Source organism: Giraffa tippelskirchi, chromosome X (genome assembly GCF_054371585.1).
Source record: "Giraffa tippelskirchi isolate mGirTip1 chromosome X, T2T-mGirTip1v1.2.pri, whole genome shotgun sequence".
Lineage (NCBI taxonomy): Eukaryota > Metazoa > Chordata > Mammalia > Artiodactyla > Giraffidae > Giraffa > Giraffa tippelskirchi.
Window position 1 is genome coordinate 2,322,686 of NC_137289.1, and position 19,845 is coordinate 2,342,530.

The 19,845-nt window shown below is 56.7% G+C and overlaps 2 protein-coding genes across 26 annotated transcripts in view; one reads left to right on the forward strand and one right to left on the reverse strand.

Annotated features, from left to right (window-relative positions):
- Positions 1 to 13,566, reverse strand: G6PD (glucose-6-phosphate dehydrogenase). Of its 8 annotated transcripts, none has more exons than XM_081568079.1 (14): positions 13,489 to 13,566; positions 12,112 to 12,239; positions 5,473 to 5,562; positions 4,856 to 4,893; positions 4,670 to 4,778; positions 4,016 to 4,233; positions 2,709 to 2,867; positions 2,498 to 2,623; positions 2,084 to 2,177; positions 1,546 to 1,732; positions 1,213 to 1,448; positions 1,046 to 1,122; positions 778 to 870; positions 1 to 662 (listed from the first exon to the last, which is right to left on the reverse strand). In XM_081568079.1, exons 2-14 carry the CDS (start codon positions 12,229 to 12,231, stop codon positions 572 to 574), a joined length of 1,638 nt encoding a protein of 545 aa, XP_081424205.1. In that variant the 5' UTR covers positions 12,232 to 12,239; positions 13,489 to 13,566; the 3' UTR covers positions 1 to 571. The 8 variants fall into 8 exon arrangements, with proteins under 8 accessions (XP_081424205.1, XP_081424201.1, XP_081424199.1 ...); XM_081568075.1 differs by lacking the exon at positions 13,489 to 13,566 and adding an exon at positions 13,134 to 13,264; XM_081568073.1 differs by lacking the exon at positions 13,489 to 13,566 and adding an exon at positions 13,086 to 13,264.
- Positions 13,004 to 19,845, forward strand: part of IKBKG (inhibitor of nuclear factor kappa B kinase regulatory subunit gamma) — a 19,703-nt gene continuing 12,861 nt past the window's right edge. For 4 of the 18 annotated variants that reach the window (XM_081568090.1, XM_081568096.1, XM_081568093.1 and 1 more), the window contains exons 1-3: positions 13,635 to 14,361; positions 17,243 to 17,444; positions 19,209 to 19,420. In XM_081568090.1, coding sequence (XP_081424216.1) covers positions 17,258 to 17,444; positions 19,209 to 19,420 — 399 coding nt within the window. In that variant the 5' untranslated portion in view covers positions 13,635 to 14,361; positions 17,243 to 17,257. Of the gene's footprint in view, positions 13,137 to 13,634; positions 14,362 to 17,242; positions 17,445 to 19,208; positions 19,421 to 19,845 lie in introns of those variants that run through there. The other 14 variants (XM_081568082.1, XM_081568084.1, XM_081568083.1 and 11 more) reach the window with 4 other exon arrangements.

The window sequence follows — 19,845 nt, forward strand, 5'->3', positions numbered from 1 at the left end:
TCAGTTTGCTGATTTAATGGCACTTTGCTGCTTTCACTTTTCAGGTGGCAAGGGTGCCACCTTGGGGCGGAGGGTGGGGCGTGGGGGTGAGTTGGGGTGGCTGTGGAGTGCTGAGTTATGGTGATGGTGGGGCGCTGGGGGGCACACGGACATTCGGAGGGCCCAGCGCAGGGAGGGCACTGGGCGGCATGGAGGTCCCTTCCGGGGGGTACCAGGAATGTGGAGTGGCACTGAGACTGGGGGTGTGGGGGCCCCATCCCCGGCCTTCTGAGGACTTTGCCCCCATCTTCCTCAACTGTAGCCCTCCTCTTGCTTGCTCTGGGTGGCAGGGAGGCAGGGAGGCTCAGTCCCGGGGACACAGGCTGGCTGGGCCAGGGTGCGGGTGGGGTCACAGTGCTGGTTGGCCGAGGAATGCGACTGGGCCCAGGGGCAGGTGGGGGGGTGGCCCCAGCCCGGGGCAGGAATGTGGGGCTGGGGGCGGTGGTCCCGAGTCCTCTGGAGCTGGGTCTGGTGGGGGGGCAGTGGAGCGAGAGAGGTGGGAGGGGCCAGGAAGCACAGGAGGAGGGCCAGCTCAGAGCTTGTGGGGGTTTACCCACTTGTAGGTGCCCTCGTACTGGAAGCCCACGCGCTTCATCAGCTCGTCTGCCTCCACAGGTCCCCGGCTGGCAGGGGGACAGGCGGTGGGGAGTGGTGAGGGAGCCCTGAGCCCCAGGGTCCATCCCCGTCACCCCCCATCCACACCCCATCCTGTCCCCTGCACCTCCTGCATAGACATACCTGCCGTACACGTAGGGGATGGGCTGGGCCTTCTCGCGTTCGATGTGGTGCAGCAGTGGAGTGAAGATCCGCCAGGCCTCCCGCAGTTCATCACTGAGGGGACAGGGGTGGGGATGGGAGGCCGGTGGGACCAAGGAGGGAGGGGAACAGAGGAGGGAGTGGGAAAGGAGGGGGATGGAGGGGGGTGGGGAATGGGGATGGAGGCGGGAGGATAAAGGGAGAGGAGGATGGAGGGGGGAGGGGGAGGGGGCAGGGGGCCTCCCTTCACCTGCGCACAAAGTGCATCTGGCTCCCACAGAAGACGTCCAGGATGAGGCGCTCATAGGCGTCGGGGAGCTTCACGTTCTGCGGGCAAGCCACAGGGTGTCACCAAGGTGCTGAGCCCTGCAGAGCCCTGGGCCACCACCCCTGCCCAGGGGGCGGGCGGGCGCCCACCTTGTATCGGTTGCCGTAGGTCAGGTCAAGCTCCGACTCCTCGGGGTTGAAGAACATGCCGGGCTTCTTGGTCATCATCTTGGTGTACACGGCCTCGTTGGGCTGCACGCGGATCACCAGCTCGTTGCGCTTGCACTGCTGCCGGAAGATGTCCCCGGCCACGTCGCGGAACTGCAGGCGCACCTCGGCCTTGCGCTCGTTCAGGGCTTTGCCGCAGCGCAGGATGAAGGGCACCCCTGGGAAGAGACGGGGACAGACACAGCTGGCTTTGCAGAGCGCTCGGCCGGCCGCAGGGGCCAGCTCCCGTCTCCACGGGCCAGCAGCACCACCTACCATCCCAGCGCTCGTTTTCCACATAGAGGACGGCGGCCGCAAAGGTGGCTGTGGTGGACCCGCGGGGCACCGTGGGGTCGTCCAGGTACCCTTTGGTGGCCTCCCCTTCTCCATCGGGGTTCCCCACATACTGGCCCAGGACCACGTTGCTCGCTTGCACCTCTGAGATACATTTCAACACCTTGACCTGCAGGAGAACCGGGAAGACAGGCCCCTTGGGTAAAGAGGACGCTGGGTGCCAGGGAGCCATGTTAACGCCCAGGAGTGGCCTTCCTGGATAGGCAAGTGGCCCCAATAGTCAGGAGATGGCCCGCGTGCAGCTTTGCTCCTGCTGCCAAAGCTGGGCTGCAAGCTCCATCCCGCGAGGGCCCTCCGGGACCACCTCACCCTACCCTCACTTCTTCTGCAGGAGAAACTCAGTCGCATGGCCGTGCCAGTTCTCTGGTAGGCTGCCCACCTGCTGGCCCAAGGCACCTGGTGCTCAGGATGGGTGGCTGGGGAAATGGGGGCTGGGCAGGGAGGGGGTGACCCCGCCCACCTTCTCATCACGCACGTCGTCTGAGTCGGTGGAGGCAGGCTTCTCCATGGCCACCAGACACAGCATCTGCAGGAGGTGGTTCTGCATCACATCCCTGGGGGCAGGAAGGAGTGAGGCATGAGCTCCCTTAGCCCCTCCTTGTCTGCCACCTTCGAGTCACTCAGGGCCTCGAACTTGGCCTTCCAGCAACAAGCAGCGAGCTTCCTTCCTGATCCCCACTGTCTGCCAGGTCCCCTTAAGGAAAGGCAGAAGACAGTGACCCCACCCTTTACAGTCCCCACTGACTGCTCGGACACTCATGCTGCCCAACTTGAACCTCAGGGGGCCAGAAGCCCAGAGCAGGGCGGGGGGACCTGCAGGGGAGTGGGATGGTACCTGTGCCCACCTCCCCAGATAAGGGAGCCAGGCTCTCACCGGATGATCCCAAATTCATCAAAGTAGCCCCCACGACCCTCAGTGCCAAAGGGTTCTTTGAAGGTGAGGATGACACAGGCGATGTTGTCCCGGTTCCAGATGGGCCCAAAGATCCTGTTGGCAAACCTGGGGGAAGGGCACATGGAGGCTGACTGTGCATCGGAGAGGGGCGGCCTGGGACCCCTGGCCCCCAGCCCTGGTCCCAGCGCACCTCAGCACCATGAGGTTCTGGACCATCTCTTTGCCCAGGTAGTGGTCAATGCGGTAGATCTGGTCCTCACGGAACAGGGAGGCGATGTGGTTGGACAGCCGGTCGGAGCTCTGCAGGTCCCTCCCGAAGGGCTTCTCCACAATGATGCGGTTCCAGCCTCTGCGAGAGCCCAGAACTGTATCACCTCCCTGCGGGGGCAGGGCTCAGCATCCCATCCCCGTCCACCCTCCCTTCCCTAGGGAGTGAAGGCAGAGACTTCCCACCTCCTCTTAGCAGTCAGCTGGGCCAGCCAAGCTCTGCAGGGCTGGGTCTCCTCTGGCCTCTGCCCAGAGGACATCGCTTCTAATTCCCAGCCCGTGGGGCCTGGCTCAAAGCTTCCTCAGAAGCCTTCTAGTCTGACCAGCTGGCGAGTGGGAGGAGCGCCTCCTGCCCTCTCTGCTCCATCCTGGCAATGCAGGGGTCCTGCAGGGTCTGGGGGTGCCCTGAGCTAGTGGGGAAATAGGGGGAGGGGATGTCAAAGGCATAGCTCCCCCCTGAGGGTTTGAATGTGGGCAAGAAGTGTTAGTCGCTCAGTCATGCTTGACTCTTTACGACCCCATGGACTGCAGCCCACCAGGCTCCTCTGTCCATGAGATTTTCCAGACAAGAATACTGGAGTGGGTTGCCATGTCCTTCTCCAGGGGATCTTCCCCACCCAGGGATTGAACCCGGGTCTCCTGCACTTCAGGCAGATACTTTACCGACTGAACTACAAGGGAAGCCGCCTTTATCCTAACGGAGAGTTAATGTGGCCATTCCACATCCAAACCTGGGACAAAGTGAAACAGACATGGCCCTGGCTTGGGGGACATAAGCAAGCACACAGGAGCTACTGCGTCACAGGCAGCAGGGTTCCCGTGGAGCAACACCGGCCCCTGGTGGTGGTCGAGGGGGCCGGGGGAAGTGCCGAGAGCCTGAGAATAAGCCGGCAGCAGTGAAAGTTTCGTGGAGCAACACTGCCACCTTGTGGTGGTTAGTTGGGACTGCTGCCAGGGACAGTGGGATTTCTGTGGAGGTGACCCTGAGGGTCTATATAGGGATCTGGATGGTAACTATGGGTGCGAGCATTTTCGGGAAATTTCCAGAAAACGGAAAACGCCCCTTCTCCGCGGACTGAATTCATGGAAGTAACAAACCAGGGGCATCTATCTTTTTCAGACTGCCTAGACCAGTTGGCCCCGGGGGCTCTGCTCAGCTTGCTGGGGCAGGTCGCACCAGGGTAGGGCACATCCTGGAGGCAGGGAGAGAGGGAGGAAGACCAGCCTTACGTCTGGCTCATGCAGGTCTCGTGGATGTTTTTGGTGACAGCCTCGTAGACAGTGGGGGGCAAGGCCAGGTAGAAGAGGCGGTTGGTCTGTGTGCCCTGGTGAAGGGCATTTATGTGGCTGTTGAGACACTCATAGGAGGCAGCATCATCGTACTGGCCGGCCACATAGGAGTTGCGGGCAAAGAACTCCTCCAGCTTGGACTTCTCCTCCGGGGTAGCCTGGGCAACACGGACACAAGCATCTTGGTCCCCTGCCTTGCTCTCCTGTGAGCCCACAGGCAGAGCGGGCTCCCTGAGAGGTCAGCCATCCTAGCCTTGCACTGGGGTCACTCACAGCTCCAGCTCTTCACGCCCACGGGGGTGGGGGGTGGGGGCCTCAATGCCCTAAGACAGAAGCCAGAATCCAGCAAACTGGGACCTGGGAGATAGCTCTCTCTCTGAAGTCATGACACCCAAGTACCGTGTGTTGAGAGAAGGCAGGCATCTCCATGTTGGAGAGGTCACAGGGTACAGCGGGAAGGAAGTAGTGAGCCCAAGTCACAGGGGGCTGGGAGGTGCCAGGGAGGGGGTGGCCTGGCACAGGAGGTGCGGGACGAAGGGCCTCTGTGGGGACAGGGAAAGTGTGCAACCTGCCGAGACCCCAGAAGCCACTCACTTTGAAGAAGGGCTCACTCTGCTTGCGGATGTCAGCCACTGTGAGGCGGGAGCGGGCGTAGCCCACAATGTAGGTGTCTTCAGGCAAAAGGCCATCCCGGAACAGCCACCTGAGGGCAGAGAATGGCTGCGGCAAGGGCGAGGGGGCACGGGGAGGCCACAGGGGGCAGTGGGGACACAGGCTTACCAGATGGTGGGGTAGATCTTCTTCTTGGCCAGGTCCCCCTGTGGCAGAGAAACAGGCATGGTTAGGAGCTGAGGAAACACCCCAGATCACCCCCATGAGGGGAGACCTGTGCACGCTTGTCCTGCCCCCTGTGTGTAGCCTGAGCCACTTGAACTGGGACCCAGTCTAGCCCTTGACCCTGGCCTGGAGTGCCCGTACGTTGCTGGGGGGCACCTCAAGGGAAAGAGACCTTGCACTAGCCAGGAGGTACCCCATTAACCCGCTGGTTCCATAATCCACAGACTCGTCTTGTGGTTCAATGGGTAAAACCAAAGCCAACACAAGAAGCCGCTTCTAAAGAGCTCGTGGGCTAAAGAAAACCCTAGACTCACTGGAACTGAATGGCACTGGAAGTAGCGCGCAACAAAACTGAGGCATGACTTTAAATGCTCATGTTAGCAAAAAAAAGAATGGCTCGAAGCTGATGAGCTCAGCATTCAATTGAAAAAGTTCGAAAAAGGACCATCCATTGTCGCTCGGTCGTGTCCGACTCTTTGCGACCCCACGGACTGCAGCCCATCAGGCTTCGCTGTCCATGGAATGCGCCAGGCAAGAATACTGGAGTGGGTAGCCGTTACCTCCTCCAGGAGATCTTCCTGGCTCAGGGATTGAACCCGAGTCTCCTGCATTGCAGGCAGATTCTTTACTACTGAGCCATCAGGGAAGCCCTAGAAAAAGGACAGCAGAATTTAAAAGCCAAACAAATTACAAGGTAGGAAATACTGCAAAGTAAAAATGAATAAAATGGAAAACAAGCCAAAAGAACAGCTCAACTAAGACCCATCTTGGTATTTGAAAAAGACAAATTAAGTTAATTCAAACAGTCCCCTGGGCAAGATTGCTTTTTAAAAAGGCACCAAGAATCACAGGGGCAGTGGGACAAAACTACTGACAGGAAAGACGGCAGAGGGTTTTGTGAATGACCTTATCCCACATCTGACAAGTTACATGAAATGGACACTTTTCTGGAAAATTCCAACATACCACAATGGAGCGAGGGACCTGGGGAGGCAATGATCATTAAGGAGACAGGATGGCGTTCACACCCTTTGCAGCAAGCCCAACCCGGCCCCTGACAGACACAGCTCTGCCAACAGGTCTCACAAAATGCCACAGAGAGAGACCGCCAGTCGGAGGCAAAGCCTGACCAGGGAGCGTCTGCCAAGCTGCATGATGGCCCTGGGACCCTGCGGCCAGAGAGGCTGAGAAATGTGCACAGGTGGTCCCAAGCCTATCTCATCCATGAACACAGATACAGGTGCAAACAATTCTGCAGGAGATACCAGCAAACCCAACCCCACAACGTCAAACGTGGAGTATGTCCGAACTAAGTTGGGATCATCCTGCAAATGAAAGCTTGGTTTAATACTGAAAAGCAAAAAAAAAAAAAAAAAAAAAAAAAATCATTAACATTGACTACATGAACAGATTAGAGGAAAAAAAGCTCTAAGCCATATGTCTACTCCTTTCGAACTTTTAATCTAGGAACCTTGTTAAAACTCACCAGATGGAGATTAAATGTTCCAGAAATTTCAACACCTAGCATGATAGGCAGAGAAGGCGATGGCACCCCACTCCAGTACTCTTGCCTGGAAAATCCCATGGATGGAGAAGCCTGGTAGGCTGCAGTCCACGGGGTTGTGAAGAGTCGGATACAACTTAGCGACTTCACTTTCACTTTTCACTTTCATGCATTGGAGAAGGAAATGGCAACCCACTCCAGTGTTCTTGCCTGGAGAATCCCAGGGACAGGGGAGCTTGGTGGGCTGCCGTCTATGGGGTTGCACAGAGTCGGACACGACTGACGTGACTTAGCAGCAGCATGATAGGACCTCTTCCCAGACTAGGCATAAAAGGGAACTTTCTCATCTTGCTAAGCAGCCCCTGTTAAAAACTCCACAAACATCATATATTGTAGGGAAAGGTTGAAATAATCCTCTTTCAACAACCAGGAGCAAGAAAAGAGGGCCTGTCTTTGGCTCTTTACTCAATGCCCCACCAGCGGCAAGCAGAGAACAAGACCCACGACAAGGTGGGGAAGGAAGTGTCACACAGGCCTGGTCTCTAGCTGACTGCCTGTCCATTTAAAAAAAGAAAACCACACTTTATGCAAATTATTGCAATTAATGAGATTTTAAGTTTGAAAAAGTTAATAGATGGGAGTAGAAACAGATTTCTTAGCTAGGACACAGAGTGCAATAACTGGAAAAATGGATGAATGAAGGCTTGAGCAAAATTAGAAACTTTTGGTCATCAGAAGACACTATTAACAAGATGAATTGGGAGAAAAAACAAGATGAATAGACAAGCCACAGACTGGGAGAAAACATTCACCAGATGTAGTATCTAGAATATATAACCCAATCCCCTTGATATCGTGAAATGTGTTAAATGCCACTGGTTAGTACACTTGAATGTGGTTAAAAAGGTCAATTAAAAAGAAAAAAACCCACTCGACAACAAAACAAGAATTCAAGATCGGTAAAGGCTTGACCACATACTTCACAACAAGATGAATTGATGATTCCCAATAGCCCTGAGCTGGGACACAGTGAAAGGCCGTCAACAGGGGATGGACAAGCTGGACATCCACACAGTGGGACACGCACTCAGTAACACCAAGGGATGAGCCGGGGGGATTCTCTGGTGGTCCAGTGTTTAGGACGCCACCACAGGGGGTTGCGGGTTCGATCCCTGGTTGGGGAACTAAGATCCTGCAAGCCGTGCAGGGGGCAAGAACAAAGATTACCAACCAAGAAAAAAGGGATGAGCCAGTGACCTACTCAGCACAAGCGATTCTCAGAACCAGAGTGCTGGACACACAAGACTCAACGCCCTGAGTTCATTTAAGTGAAGCTTTAGAAAAGGCAAAACAGAGCCACAGCGACAGAAGTGAGAGTCCAGAGCAGGAGGTGGACTGGCTAGGGAGATGGAAACGTTGTCTCTGCCGATAAAGGTTGGAACCGATTGGCAGAGAAGACTGGACAGAGATGTCTTTCGATGTGTGCGAATGTTGCCTACAATAAAAAGACTGAAAAGAACAACTGAGCAGACCGCGGCCCTGGCCGCGCTTGCTGTTGACCATGTGAAACTTTCCAAGATAATGGCAAGTGTGTGAAGACACAGCAACTGTGAGCAACAACGTGGTCATCCCATGAAGTCACCCAGTCCCTTCTCTCCACGCTGGTTTAGCTGCTATAGCCATGGCCACCTGCTTGCTTTTGGTGACCTGACAAAGGAATTCTCCATTCTGGGTGGAAGAGGTGGCGAGCCTGGGTATGGCTTGGGTGCAGAGCAGGCGCCCTTTCATGCCCCCTGCCCTGTCATCAGCGAGAGCTGCTGGGCAGAGCTGCTAGACTCGCCCCGGACAGGAAAACCACCTCCAGGGGTGAGGACCTGAGTCTTCAGGGCAAAATGACCTCTTAGGAGCCACGTTAGCACTGGATGCGGTCACATGTGTGGACTGCTTCAGAGAGGAGCCGCAGGACCAGAACCGATTGCAATCTGCACCCCTAGATGGGCCGTGAGGAAGGTACTCGGGGATCTACCGGGTGGGCGAGTCCTCCTCTGGCTGGGGGCGAGGGCGGGCCACTTTTGAGGCTTGCACGCTCGGTCCCCATTTGCGGCTTCACCCTCCATCTCCTGGGCCGAGCTGACATCTGTACGTGGATGAGTCCACGTGTCTGCTCTGGCGCAGGTCTTGGCTACTGCCCAGCCCACACGGGCCAGTGTCTCTCCGCCACCTCCAGGCTCCAGCGGAACCCGAGTGCTCCGGTGGGTGGTTCCCAAACCAGGGTGCCCTGTGTCGTGGCCCCTACCCCGTCCGCCAGCTGCTCAGAACTGATCGCTGAGGGCTCTGGAGTGGGGCCCCCTCCTCCTGGCCACCTTCCCTTGGAAGCCCAGAGACAGCAGTGCCTCAAGGTTGGTCTCTGACCCCCGGCTGGGGTCTCCCTGGAGCCTAGCTGCACCCCCTGCAGCCCTCTCCTCCTAGTGCCCAGCAGTGCCCGCTTTCTGCCACCCCCCTCCTGTTGCGGGGCTCCGGCAGGAGAAACCATCAGTCCCCCATCAGTGGGCACCTCCCGGCCTTCCTGGCCCAGAGGAATGTTTGCTTCTGATCAAATTCCAGTGGGCTAGTGTCTCGTCTGCTGAGTCACGGCACCCTGCACCCGACTGCCCTCACCGGTCCCTTGTGGATTAGCAAGGGGTGGAACCTGCTCGCCTTGTTCAGCTCAGTCCTGCCACCAGCAGCCTGGGGCTCCGAGTCACTCACCCGAGGGAGAAGTGAGGTAGGACCTGGATGGGGCGGGGTGGGGTGCAGAGGCCTAGGAGGCCCCCACTACCCAGCAGCCTGGGCCTGATTGCTCTGCCGGAAGTAACGTGGGCTGAGACCACAGCGCGCGTGGGGTCTGGAGGAGTCTGGGGCCACGTGGTGACTTAGCAGCAGGAGCAGGGCCTACTGCAGATTTCCAGCCACCCCCATCTGTCCTGATCTGATCTGAAGTCTTCAGTCTGAGGAGCTCTTGGTCTCGCAGGGTGTTAGGGTGGAGCGCGTGGCAGTAGAACTCTGAAGGCCGGGCCAGGGTGGGCTCTATCCCCCTCGGGTCAAGAATCTGCCCAGCCTCCCTTCTGGGCAGTGGGGCTCATGACTCATCAGGCCTTTGGGGGAGCACCAGAGTCACCGCGACACAGCAGGAATCTTATCGCCCCAGGAGGGGAGGCGGCCCAGAAGCACCCCCCAAGGAGAGAGGGCCCGGGTCCTCCAGCTCAGCCCTGGCGGGACCCCATCTCTGGGATGGGCCCTGGAGCACTCATCGAGCCCATGGCCCAGATGGGGAAACTGAGGCCCAGAGGCAAAGGCCGCCCTGAGGACCCTGCAGTGAGCCACTTCTGCCTGACGGGGCTCCTTGGCTTGTTCTTTCTTTCATCCCAATCTCTCTCTGTTTCCACTGGGGGTTAGAGTGGCTCCAGCCCGGAGGGCCCAGGGTTCGTCTCCCAACGCCGGTCTGAGAGGAGAAACAGGGTTCTCGGGTTCCAGAGGCCTCTGGACCAGGTCCTGTAAGTACCTCCACTGCCCTCCTACCGAGGGTGGGAGTCCGGAGGAGGGAGCAGGGAATGGCTGCAGCTGCAAGGCCATCCGGTAACTCCTTGGGTCGGCCTTCAGACGGCCCCCAGGGCGGAAGCTGGGTTTATGGGCACGGGTTGGGCAAAGCCGGCCGAGGAGAGGGGCAGCCCATCCTTTTCGGAGTCGCAGGCTCTGCTCTGAGGCCCTGGCTCTGCGGGCCTTGGCGCCTCCCAAGGCCTGGGGCGTGAAGGCCGGGTAGTGTTTGCTGTCACATGCACTCACCTTGGGGACAGCTCCCACGGTAGGGGGTGGGGGTCCACAGGGCAGTTGCCTGCTGTGCTGCGGAGAACTCCTTGGTCTCACAGAGTAGCAGGTTTGTACCACCTGCCTGCCTCCCACACATCCCAGCAGGAGGGGGAGAAACAAAACAACAACAAAAAAGAGGCTCTTCTAAGGAGGACTTGGTCCTCCTCCTGCCCCGCCCTGCCCAGCTGCAGGCGGCACTTCCTCTTTCTGCCCTAGAAGCCTCTGCTGATTGCTCTGGGAGCAGAGAAGAGCAAAGGGGAACTGCTCAGATTGCAAAGATACAGTGTTGCCCAACGCCAAGGCCAGCACACAGTGAAGGCAGGGAGGAGTCACCGAATCAGCTCAGCAGAGCCCTGGGGGCCCTCGGCGCTGGTTTCCAAAGACCTCCGTTGCCAAGTGGAGACGGTAGGGTTGAGAGAGGAGGAGACACTTGGCCCAGGCCACAGAGCACACTTGGATGCTCTCAGTGAGGTGTTTAATTGGAGTTGAGGGTCTGGGGTCATAGGTCATTTACTGAGGCTGGGGACCCTCTGCTGGAGTGTCTTGGGACAGGCTGGGATGGGGATGGGGAAAAAGGAGAAATAATCCCAAGTAACTTTCTTTGTCAACCTATTTCTTGGACCAAGTCCCAGGTGTTAAGGTTTCTGGCTCCTCTAAGGGATGAGGCTGGGGCCAGGGTTGGGGCTAAGCCTGCCCCCGCTCTGCGCCCCTCCTGGGCATCCTACAGTCTTGGGGTGATAAGATGATCAGGGGAGAGTTTTGGTTGGCCTTCCCTTCCCTCCCACCGGCACAGCCCTCCTCACCCACAAAGCCCCCTGCCCTACATTCTGGCTCTTTTTCCAAGTTCTGACCAGAATCACACAACTGGCAGGAAGCACGTTCTGCAAAGGGCAGTGGCCTGTTATGATACATGAACGAAGAATCTAATTCCTCCAGAGCTGAGGGGACAGGGGTATGGAAGGGACAGAGAGACCCTGCCTGCCCTGTCAAGAGCTCATTAGCTTGGTAGAACTCTCGCTTCAGGTTTATACAGTAAGTCACCAGCAGAGATGCTCGTAATCCCAGGGAGCGGATTCTCAGTTTCGTCCAGGGTGAAAAGTTTCCCTTTGAGATGAAACGTCGACAGTGTTCCAGCCCTTTCTCACATCTTGCCACCGGTCAATCTTATTTCCACGTGGCACATGGGGAGAGTGCTTTTAGTTGGCGGGGGTGGGGGGGTCATTCATGGCTCTCTGAGGACCCACCCACCCTCTCACGTTCCCCCACGTCCGGCATGTATGGTTAGCACACTCTGTTTGTGCCTTTGCTTCTAGTCTCTGGCCTTTCTGATCACAGCAAAGTGGCAGTTCCACTGGCTGGACAATGGGGCTGGTCTCAGCTCCTTGGGAGGCCTTGGAAGTTGGGGCAAAGAGATGGGGTTTCAAGAAGGGTCAAGTGTGTGTCCTTGGGGAGCTTGAGGGTAGACAGACAAGGTAGAGATAGGACCCTGGATCCTACTTCTGGCACTAACTGTGTGACATCTGTCAAGTCAGAAACACGTTTGGAAAACACCCTTCTGGAATGGACTGCTTCCCCTGTTTACCTCTCTGTCTCCCCTGTGGAGAAGGAAGTCCAACCAGACAGTCCCGAATGGCCTCCCAGCTCCAGGACAGAGGTCTACAGTCAATGGCTACACACGGACTTCAGAAATGCCTCATGGTGTGTGTACACTGGGTGGTAACGGGTTGACAGTGGCCCCTGAGCAGGGGCAAGAGCCCAAGGGGCCCAACGGCAGCAGTTGGGAAAGCACAGGCACCGTGAGGTCCTTTCTGCTGCTTTTAAGCTGTGGGGCTTAGTAGGGGAGACTCACCGATGCACCCATGATGATAAAGATGTGCGTATCGGCCTGATGGAAGTCATCGCCCTGGTACAGCTCTTCTCGCAGGATCCCGCACACCTGGGTCCGGCTCAGAGCCACCTGCTCTGCCATGGCGCTCTCTAGTGAAAGAAAAACTCAGTTGACAAGGCAGGAGCCGAGGGGCTCTCCTCCAGCAGATGTTTCATTACTGAAACCACTGACTGTGAATACCCGGGAAGCAGGATGTTTGGAAGATAAGAAACTGCTGGCCCTGGGCTCCGGCCATCCTCTCTGGGCAACCTTCTTCCGTGGTGTATATTACAAAATGACCCAAAGCATTACTGGATTCTTACTAGGGCCTCAGCTCTGGGGCGACTGAGTAAAACACCGCTGGAGCAGCGTACGATCTGACTAAGACCACGTTGCCCAGGATGCAGGCAGAAACTCCACAATGAGCTGGAGCGTGCGAGGTAGTGCAGCCGATGGGAGTGTCGCTCCAGCCCTCCTCCTGCCACGCTAGGCAGACCCCCGGCAAGTCCCCGGCCCTCTCGGGGTCTCCGTCTCCTCGGGGGTCCCATGAGGGCAACGCAGGGTACCAGGAGATCGGTTAGACCTTTTGGATTTTGCCCCGTTCCCAAGTCTGGGCAATCAAAGTGCCTCGCAGCGCCGCGACCGCCCACTCAGTTACCTGTGCTTCGCTGCTCTCGCCCGTCACGCTCGCAGACCCCGAGTCCCCGGCCGTTTCCCCGGGCTGTGCCCCGCCGGCCCATTTAACCGGCGGGGGCGGGAACCTGGGCTGAGCTGAACGGCCTCAGGCGAGATAAGGGGGTGTGGCCTCCGCGGGCCCCTCCCTCGTGGGGTGGGGAAGGTCGAGGGCGCGGGCAGGTGCGCGCGCATCCCGGCCAGGCCGGGGGGGGCCCCCCTACTCCGGTCCTCACCCTCCAGCGTGGAGGCCCCAGCCCTGGCCCGCCCTGCCCCTCGAGCACCTGCGCCGGCCTGCTGTCTCGGCTGCGGCTGTGCCGTGTCCCCGCTACCTCGTGAGTCCGCCTGCAGCTCCCCGCAGCTCGCCCGCGTCCCCATCCCTGGCCCGACCCCGCCCCTAGAGTCCGGCTTTCGGCGCGGGGCCCCGGGGAGGTCCTGCGCGCTCACGCAGGTCTCCACTTCCGCCAGCTGCTTGACCCCGCCCCTCGACCCTGTTGGTGGGTGGGGTCTTCTGCAGCTCGGTCCCCTCGCCGGACCAGTCGCCGGAACAGGTCAAACCGGCCCTATTAGATAATAGCCTCGTCGTGGTTCCAACCCTAGCGGGAGGGGGGACGGCCAATCGTCTGGTGGCTGGGTGCTGCCCCCGCCGGAGAGACAAGGGGGAATGCGGATCGCGACGCTAATTACTGGGGAATGTTCCGCGGGCCAACCAAAGCTGGCGGGTTCAGGTTTCCGTCTTGGGCAGCCTCCCTCGCACCTTCCGCCGGCCGGCCAGGCAGGGGCGGGACCTGAGCGTTTTACTTCCGGATCCCACAGCTTAGCTACCGGAAGCCGGAAGTGAGAAGTTGGCAGCGGGGCTACAGCGGAACCCGGACTTTCTCGGAGCGCCGGGGGTCCGAGGAACGGTCGGGGCCCGCCGTTCCCGCCTTTCTCACGTCGGACCGACTCAGCTGACAGGTGTGGCCCTCTTCCGAAGACAGGGTACCATCGGTGGGCGTTCTGCCGCCTCCGACACCCCCTCCCCCCCGGATGACCAGGCTTTCCCCTCCTGTTCGATCTGGCCTGGTTCTGCTGCGCACTTCCAGAGCACCGGCGGAGACAGGCCGATTGAGGACTCAGGTTACTTTTGCGGCGAGCGGGTTTGTTTCCACCTCTCCTTCCTCCGCCAGCGCCGAGTCTGACCACACCCCTAGTTAGTGAATGACTTTTCTAGGTCGGAGACACTTTCTGTTCATCACCTGTGCATTTGAAGTTAAAATTCTTTAAAAAGGCGTCAGTTTGACTTGCCAGCTAAGTATCTTACCTCATGTGCATCATTTTGCTCCTTTGCAAAACGATGAATGTCTCCTGGACCTCGTATCATTTCTGTGACTTGAGGATGAATGGGCCATCCTGACATGTTCGAGGAACTCAGTAACGAGGCCGCTATACCTGGAGTAGAGTGAGCGAGGAGAATACTTAAGAGTGGAAGCCGGTTTGATTCCTGAGTCGAGAAGATCCGCTGGAGAAGGGATAGGCTACCCATTCCAGTATTCTTGGGCTTCCCTGGTGGCTCAGCTGGTAAAGAATCCGCCTGCAATGTGGGAGACCTGGGTTCGATCCCTGAGTTGGGAAGATCCCCTGGAGAAGGGAAAGGCTACCCACTCCAGTATTCTGGCCTGGAGAATTCCATGGACTGTACAGTCCGTGTGGTCGCAAAGAGTCGGACACAACTGAGTGACTTTCACTATAATGGGAGAATAGATAGCGCACGGGCTTGGGGTGGTGGTAGGGACTTTGGGTTTTAAGCTGTTGGCAATAAGGAACCACGGTAGGGATCCCAGCAGAGGAGGGATGTGATGAGAATCACCTTTTAAGCTGATTGGTCTGACGCGGTGGGGAGAACTGACTATGGGGGCGGCACGTGTAGGAGCCAGGTGACTTTTAGGAGGTTATTACAGTAATTAGGCGAACGGTGATGTTGCTTATGATTTTATTGTGTAAAATTTCAAAGGTGTAGAAAAGTAGAATAGTCTAGTAAATTCACTGTGATCACTTCCCAGCTTCAACAGTTACCAACTCGTGGCTATTTTTTAATTCATACTCCTCAAAAACAGCTTTGTTGACATATAATTCACATACCTCACAAATCACCCATTTAAAGTATACAGTTCACTGGTTTTTCAGTGCATTCACAGACTTGCACAACTATCACCATTAATTCCAGAACATTTTCATCACTCCAAAAAGAAACCCCATGAGCTTCAGCCATCATTCTCACCACCCCATCCACCCCTGCTCTAACCATCCACTAGTCTGTCTCTATGTATTTATTTATTCTGGACATTGTGGATAAATGGAATCATAATATGTGGTCTTTTGTGAGTTGTTTCTTTTTATTAGCATAATGTTGCAGCGTGGGAATGTACTAGACTTTGTTTATCAGTTGATAAACATCTGGGTCATTTCCCACTGGCTGTTAGGAGTAATGCTGCTATAAACATTCCTGCACGGACATGAGTTTTCATTTCTTTCAGGTAGATACCTAGGAGTTCACCCATTTTTTAGAACCAAATCCCAGACACCGTGTGATTTCTTCCATAAAAATTTCCTGTGCATCTCTAAGAAATGACTGTGAGAGAAACATAACCACACCAGCACTATCACACATAAAATAGTACCATTACCTGCTAACTATCATCAAATAGACTCTAAGATACATCTTGACAGGATTTCCTGATGGATCCGACGTGAGCTGTGAGAGGCAGATGGGACTCAAGAAGGACTTGAAGGTTTTGTCCTGCCAACTAGAGCATGGGTTAGCCATCTACTGGTAACAAGGAAGGCCATGAGTGGAACTGGCTTCTGAGGACGATCAGGAGTGTAGTTTTACCAAGCTTAGTTTTGAAAGGATGACTGGATATCCAAGTGGAGATCTGGAATTTGATATGTGAGTTGGGAGTTCAGGAAAGAGTTCTGATTTGGGGTATCATCAGCATTAAGATGAGGGCTACAGTTTTGAGTCTGGATGGAATTAGTACTGGAGTGACTGAAGTTAGAGAAGAGAAAAGGTCCCAGGACAGAGCCCTGGGGCACGACCACATGAAGGGCTGGGTTGATGAGGATGGGCCAGTGAAAGAGCCTGAGAGGGAGAAGCCAGTGAGGTAAGCGGGAAACCAGGAGAGTGGGCTGTTCTGGAATCAGGGATCAGTGATCCATCAGATACTGCTAATGGATTAGTAGGGTGTTCAGTGAAGCATCAGTGTAATAGTGAAATGTCCAAGCTCGTTTGGTGTTCAAGTCTCTGGCTGCAGCTCAGGCCCTATTCCTGGAAACTTCTCTTGGGATTAGTTTCCTCTTCATGTAGCCAGTCTTCTTGGGCAGGACTTAAACGGGCTCCAGATTGATGCTGTCTGGCATAGACTCCCTCTCTGTACTCCAGGTCACAAGAGAACACAGATGGCTCAGCCTTTCTCTGCCTCCCTGCCTTCATCTGTGAGCCCAGGCCCTGCTTTCAGATGTCTCAGTACACGTCAAATGCGGGATGATCCACTTCAGCCCCTCTGTTCCAAAGAATACTCACCAGGCTCCAAGTGATCTCTGTGAAGACCCTCTTACTTGGTGTATGGATTTCCTAGGGTTGCTGTAAGAGATGGCCACAAGCCGGGGCAGGGGCGGGGGCTTAAAACAACAGAAGTTTATCCTTTCCTGGCTCTGGAGACCAAGAGCCTGAGGTCAAGGTGTTGGTAAGGCTGTGCTTCCTTCGGAGGCTCCAGGGCAGGGTCCTTCAGGATTCGTCCAGCCTCTGGGGGCTCCAGGTGTCCCTGGGCTTGTGGCCACATCCCTCCTGTCTCTGCCTCTGTTTTCACGTGGTGTCTCCTCTGTGTCTGTGTCTCTCCTCTTCTGTGTCTCATAAGGACACTTGTTGGATTTAGGGCCTTTCTCATTCAGGATTATCTTATCTCCAGATCCTTAATTTTATCACATCTGCAAAGACCCTTTTCTGCAGTTCACAGTCACAGGTTCTGGGTGTCAGGACGTGGACATACCTTATTGGGGGTCATCATTCAACTCACTATACTAGATGAGGGGCCACTCACCTCCACTCATGCTTGGAAGTGTGTGTGTGTGGGGGGTAGGATTCCCGGCACACCGACACCTCCCTCCAAAACGAATTTTCTCCATGATTTCTCCTCTCTGGTGATGTTCTTAACTTCAGCTTATAGTTTACAAGCGGTGCTGAACCATGACCTTTCCAAGCCCCACAGAAGAGCCTGAACCTCCCTTTTGAATGGGACTATGTGCTACCTCTTAGAACAGAAAGCCCATGTTAGCATCCCTTTCCACTTGCCAGCACACTCATCATTCTGCTTGAAGTGTGACGCCAGGACTCCTTGTCCTTCAGGGTAGGAGAATTCTGCATAGGTCTCTTCATATCCTCCCCCTGCTAACTCTATTTCAGGCCCTGACGTGTTGGATGAGCAGGCCCCACTGGAAGAGTCCACTGTGTGAGATGGTGCAGCCGAGTGGCGGCCCGGCAGGGGACCAGGACGTGCTGGGTGAAGAGTCTTCTCTGGGGAAGCCAGCCATGCTCCACGTGCCTTCAGAGCAGGGCACCCCTGAGACCTTCCAGCGCTGTCTGGAGGAGAATCAAGAGCTCCGAGGTGAGGGCGACAGTGGGCAAGCGGAGTCAAATGTCTGGGGAACAGGCCTTGCTGGGGGAATTGACCCCACCCACCCAGTGCCTCTGTGTTTTCTGGGACTGGGGTGGGCAGGCGCCTGAGAGCCAGTTTGTGGCTCCGGCTCAGCCAGCCTCCTCCTTCATTTCTTGTGGGGTTCTCTGGAAGTGACTCTCAGCTACAGAGTGCCATCCAGAATGTTTAGAGTCAGGACCAACACTGGGGAGGGGAGGGGATGGGAATGGAAGGGCAGGGCAGTGAAGAAGCAGGGGCGGGCAGAGGGAGAAGCTGGGCTGCCCTCCCTCCAAGGAGCTCTGGAGCTGAGGTGACCCTTCTTGGTTGTCACTTTCGGGCCAAGGCCGCCAGGCCCCTGTGTCTCTGTACTGATCAGCCATTGTTGTCATTCTGTTGCTCAGTCGTGCGTCTGACTCTCTGCAACCCCGTGGACAGAAGCAGCAAACAGTATCCTGGGAAGGGGCGTGGCTATCTGAAATGGGCGTGGCCCGCTCCAGAAAGGGGTGTGGTCTGCTGTGGGCTAGGCAGGGCCTTCCTAGGAAGGGCCCATGGGCGGCTTTGGGGAAGGGACGTCCGGGCCACTGTGGGTGGAGCGTGAGCCTCTCAATCACCCCCTCTCCAGTTAAGACAACCAGCAATATACCCCAGATGTCGTTAAATATGTTTCTGTGTTGAGGCCACATTGAGCTGGCAGCCAGCTTTGGGGCAGGGAGACAGCTCGCTCTCCACAGCTACATGTGTGGTCTGAGCTCATCTCCAGGACAGTGGGGACCGGTGGGGGCACTGTGGGCCTGAGGCAGGAAGCCCTGTCTCAGATCAGTCACTCCCTTGCAGGGCTGGAGTCTCACGGGGACTGTGGTGCGTAGAAGGTGGCTCTGGAGCCAGGCTCAGGAGTCATTGCGATTCTAGCAAAAGAATGTGCCATCAGTAGGCCTATTTAGCTCATCGTGGGTTCTGACCAGAGAGGGGGCCCCTTCTAATCCAGTTCTGTGGTGGCTAGCACCTTCACAGGCCATGGATCCATTTTGTCAGTACCAACGGTGGGCTGCTGCCTGGGGGTGTCCCCGGGTGGGTGGCTCTCCTTTCCTTAGCCCTTGCTGACTGCCTGGGAAGAGGAGGACGAAGTAGTTCTTGAAGCTGTTTCGTGCACCAGGCACTTTGGCTGCTTTTCCATGTTACCCGTCCTGTCTCTGTGAGATGGGGATGCTTGTCCCCATTGAACGTGTACATGAGGATGGTGAGCCTCAGAGAACTCGCTTGCTCCCAGACTTCTGGCCCTGCCCCCCCAGACCCACCTCAGTCTGGGGCCAGCAGAGCTTGAGGAAGTTTGCCCCCAGTCTGATCCCGAAGGCAGTGACCCAGGGGCCTGCTCTGACCCACGCAGAAGGCAGATGAGTTCCAGAGTCACTTACAAAGAAACTGACATTTGACATGTTTTTTTTTTTTTTTTGGCCACACTGTGTAGCTTGAGGGACCTCAGTTCCCTGACCAGGAATTGAACCTGGGCCAGGGCAGTGAAAGCACTGGGTCCCAACCACGAGGCCACTAGGGACTCCCTGACACGTGCTTTTAAGTGAAGCTCTCGTGGACACTGGGAGCATGTCGTTTGTGTAGCTGACCTTGAAAATGGTCGGCGAAACGAGGGAGCATTGGGAAGCCATCCCAATGGGGGAGTCCTCGGGGCGGCGGGGGGCTGTGGGCCCTGGGCTCACCTGGCCCCAGCCATCTCTGCAGACGCCATCCGCCAGAGCAACCAGATGCTGCGCGAGCGCTGTGAGGAGCTGCAGCGTTTCCAGGGTAACCAGAGGGAGGAGAAGGTCTTCCTCATGCAGAAGTTCCAGGAGGCCCGGGACTTGGTGGAGAGGCTGAGCCTGGAGAAGCGCGAACTGCGCCGGCAGAGGGAGCAGGCCCTTCAGGAGGTGGAGCGCCTGAAGACGTGCCAGCAGGTAAGGACCTGGTCGCCTGCCTGGGAGTGCCGGGGTGGGGGGCTCCCAGAGTTGGGGAAAGCTGTTGTCCTCGCAGTTACGGCATTAAGGTGAGCCGCTGGCTGGGATATGGGTTGAAATCAGCAAAGATAAAGGAACGGAGGGCAAGTCCAGGAGAGATAGGGCCATGCGTGACAGTGTGTCCTCTGGGGACTTGCAGTGGGGTCACTCCCGGAGGCCTAGGGCACCTGCATGGCTCCCCTTAGGTACTTGATCTCTGGGCCCCGGAGATCAAGCTGGTATGTGTGGCCCAGGGTCCAGCCAGAAATCACGCTGCTGGTGGTGTAGATAGCCCGATGGGGCCCTCGGGGAGTGTCTCAGGTTCCCAGGGCTGCTGTAACAGAGTACCACAAACCGGGTAGTCGGAAACCACAGAAACGTGTGGT

What these genes read in the sequence shown, in the direction of transcription:
- G6PD (XM_081568073.1), bottom strand. Translation starts at nt 13,179, where the DNA reads ATGGGGACGCGGGCGAGCTGCGGGGAGCTGCAGGCGGACTCACGAGGT. An exon ending in TTATCATCATGGGTGCATCG is followed by an intron (nt 5,563 to 12,111) that starts GTGAGTCTCCCC and finishes TCCTTTTTCTAG; the next exon opens with GGCTTCCCTGATGGCTCAGT. An exon ending in ATCCCCTACGTGTACGGCAG is followed by an intron (nt 663 to 777) that starts GTATGTCTATGC and finishes TCCCCCTGCCAG; the next exon opens with CCGGGGACCTGTGGAGGCAG.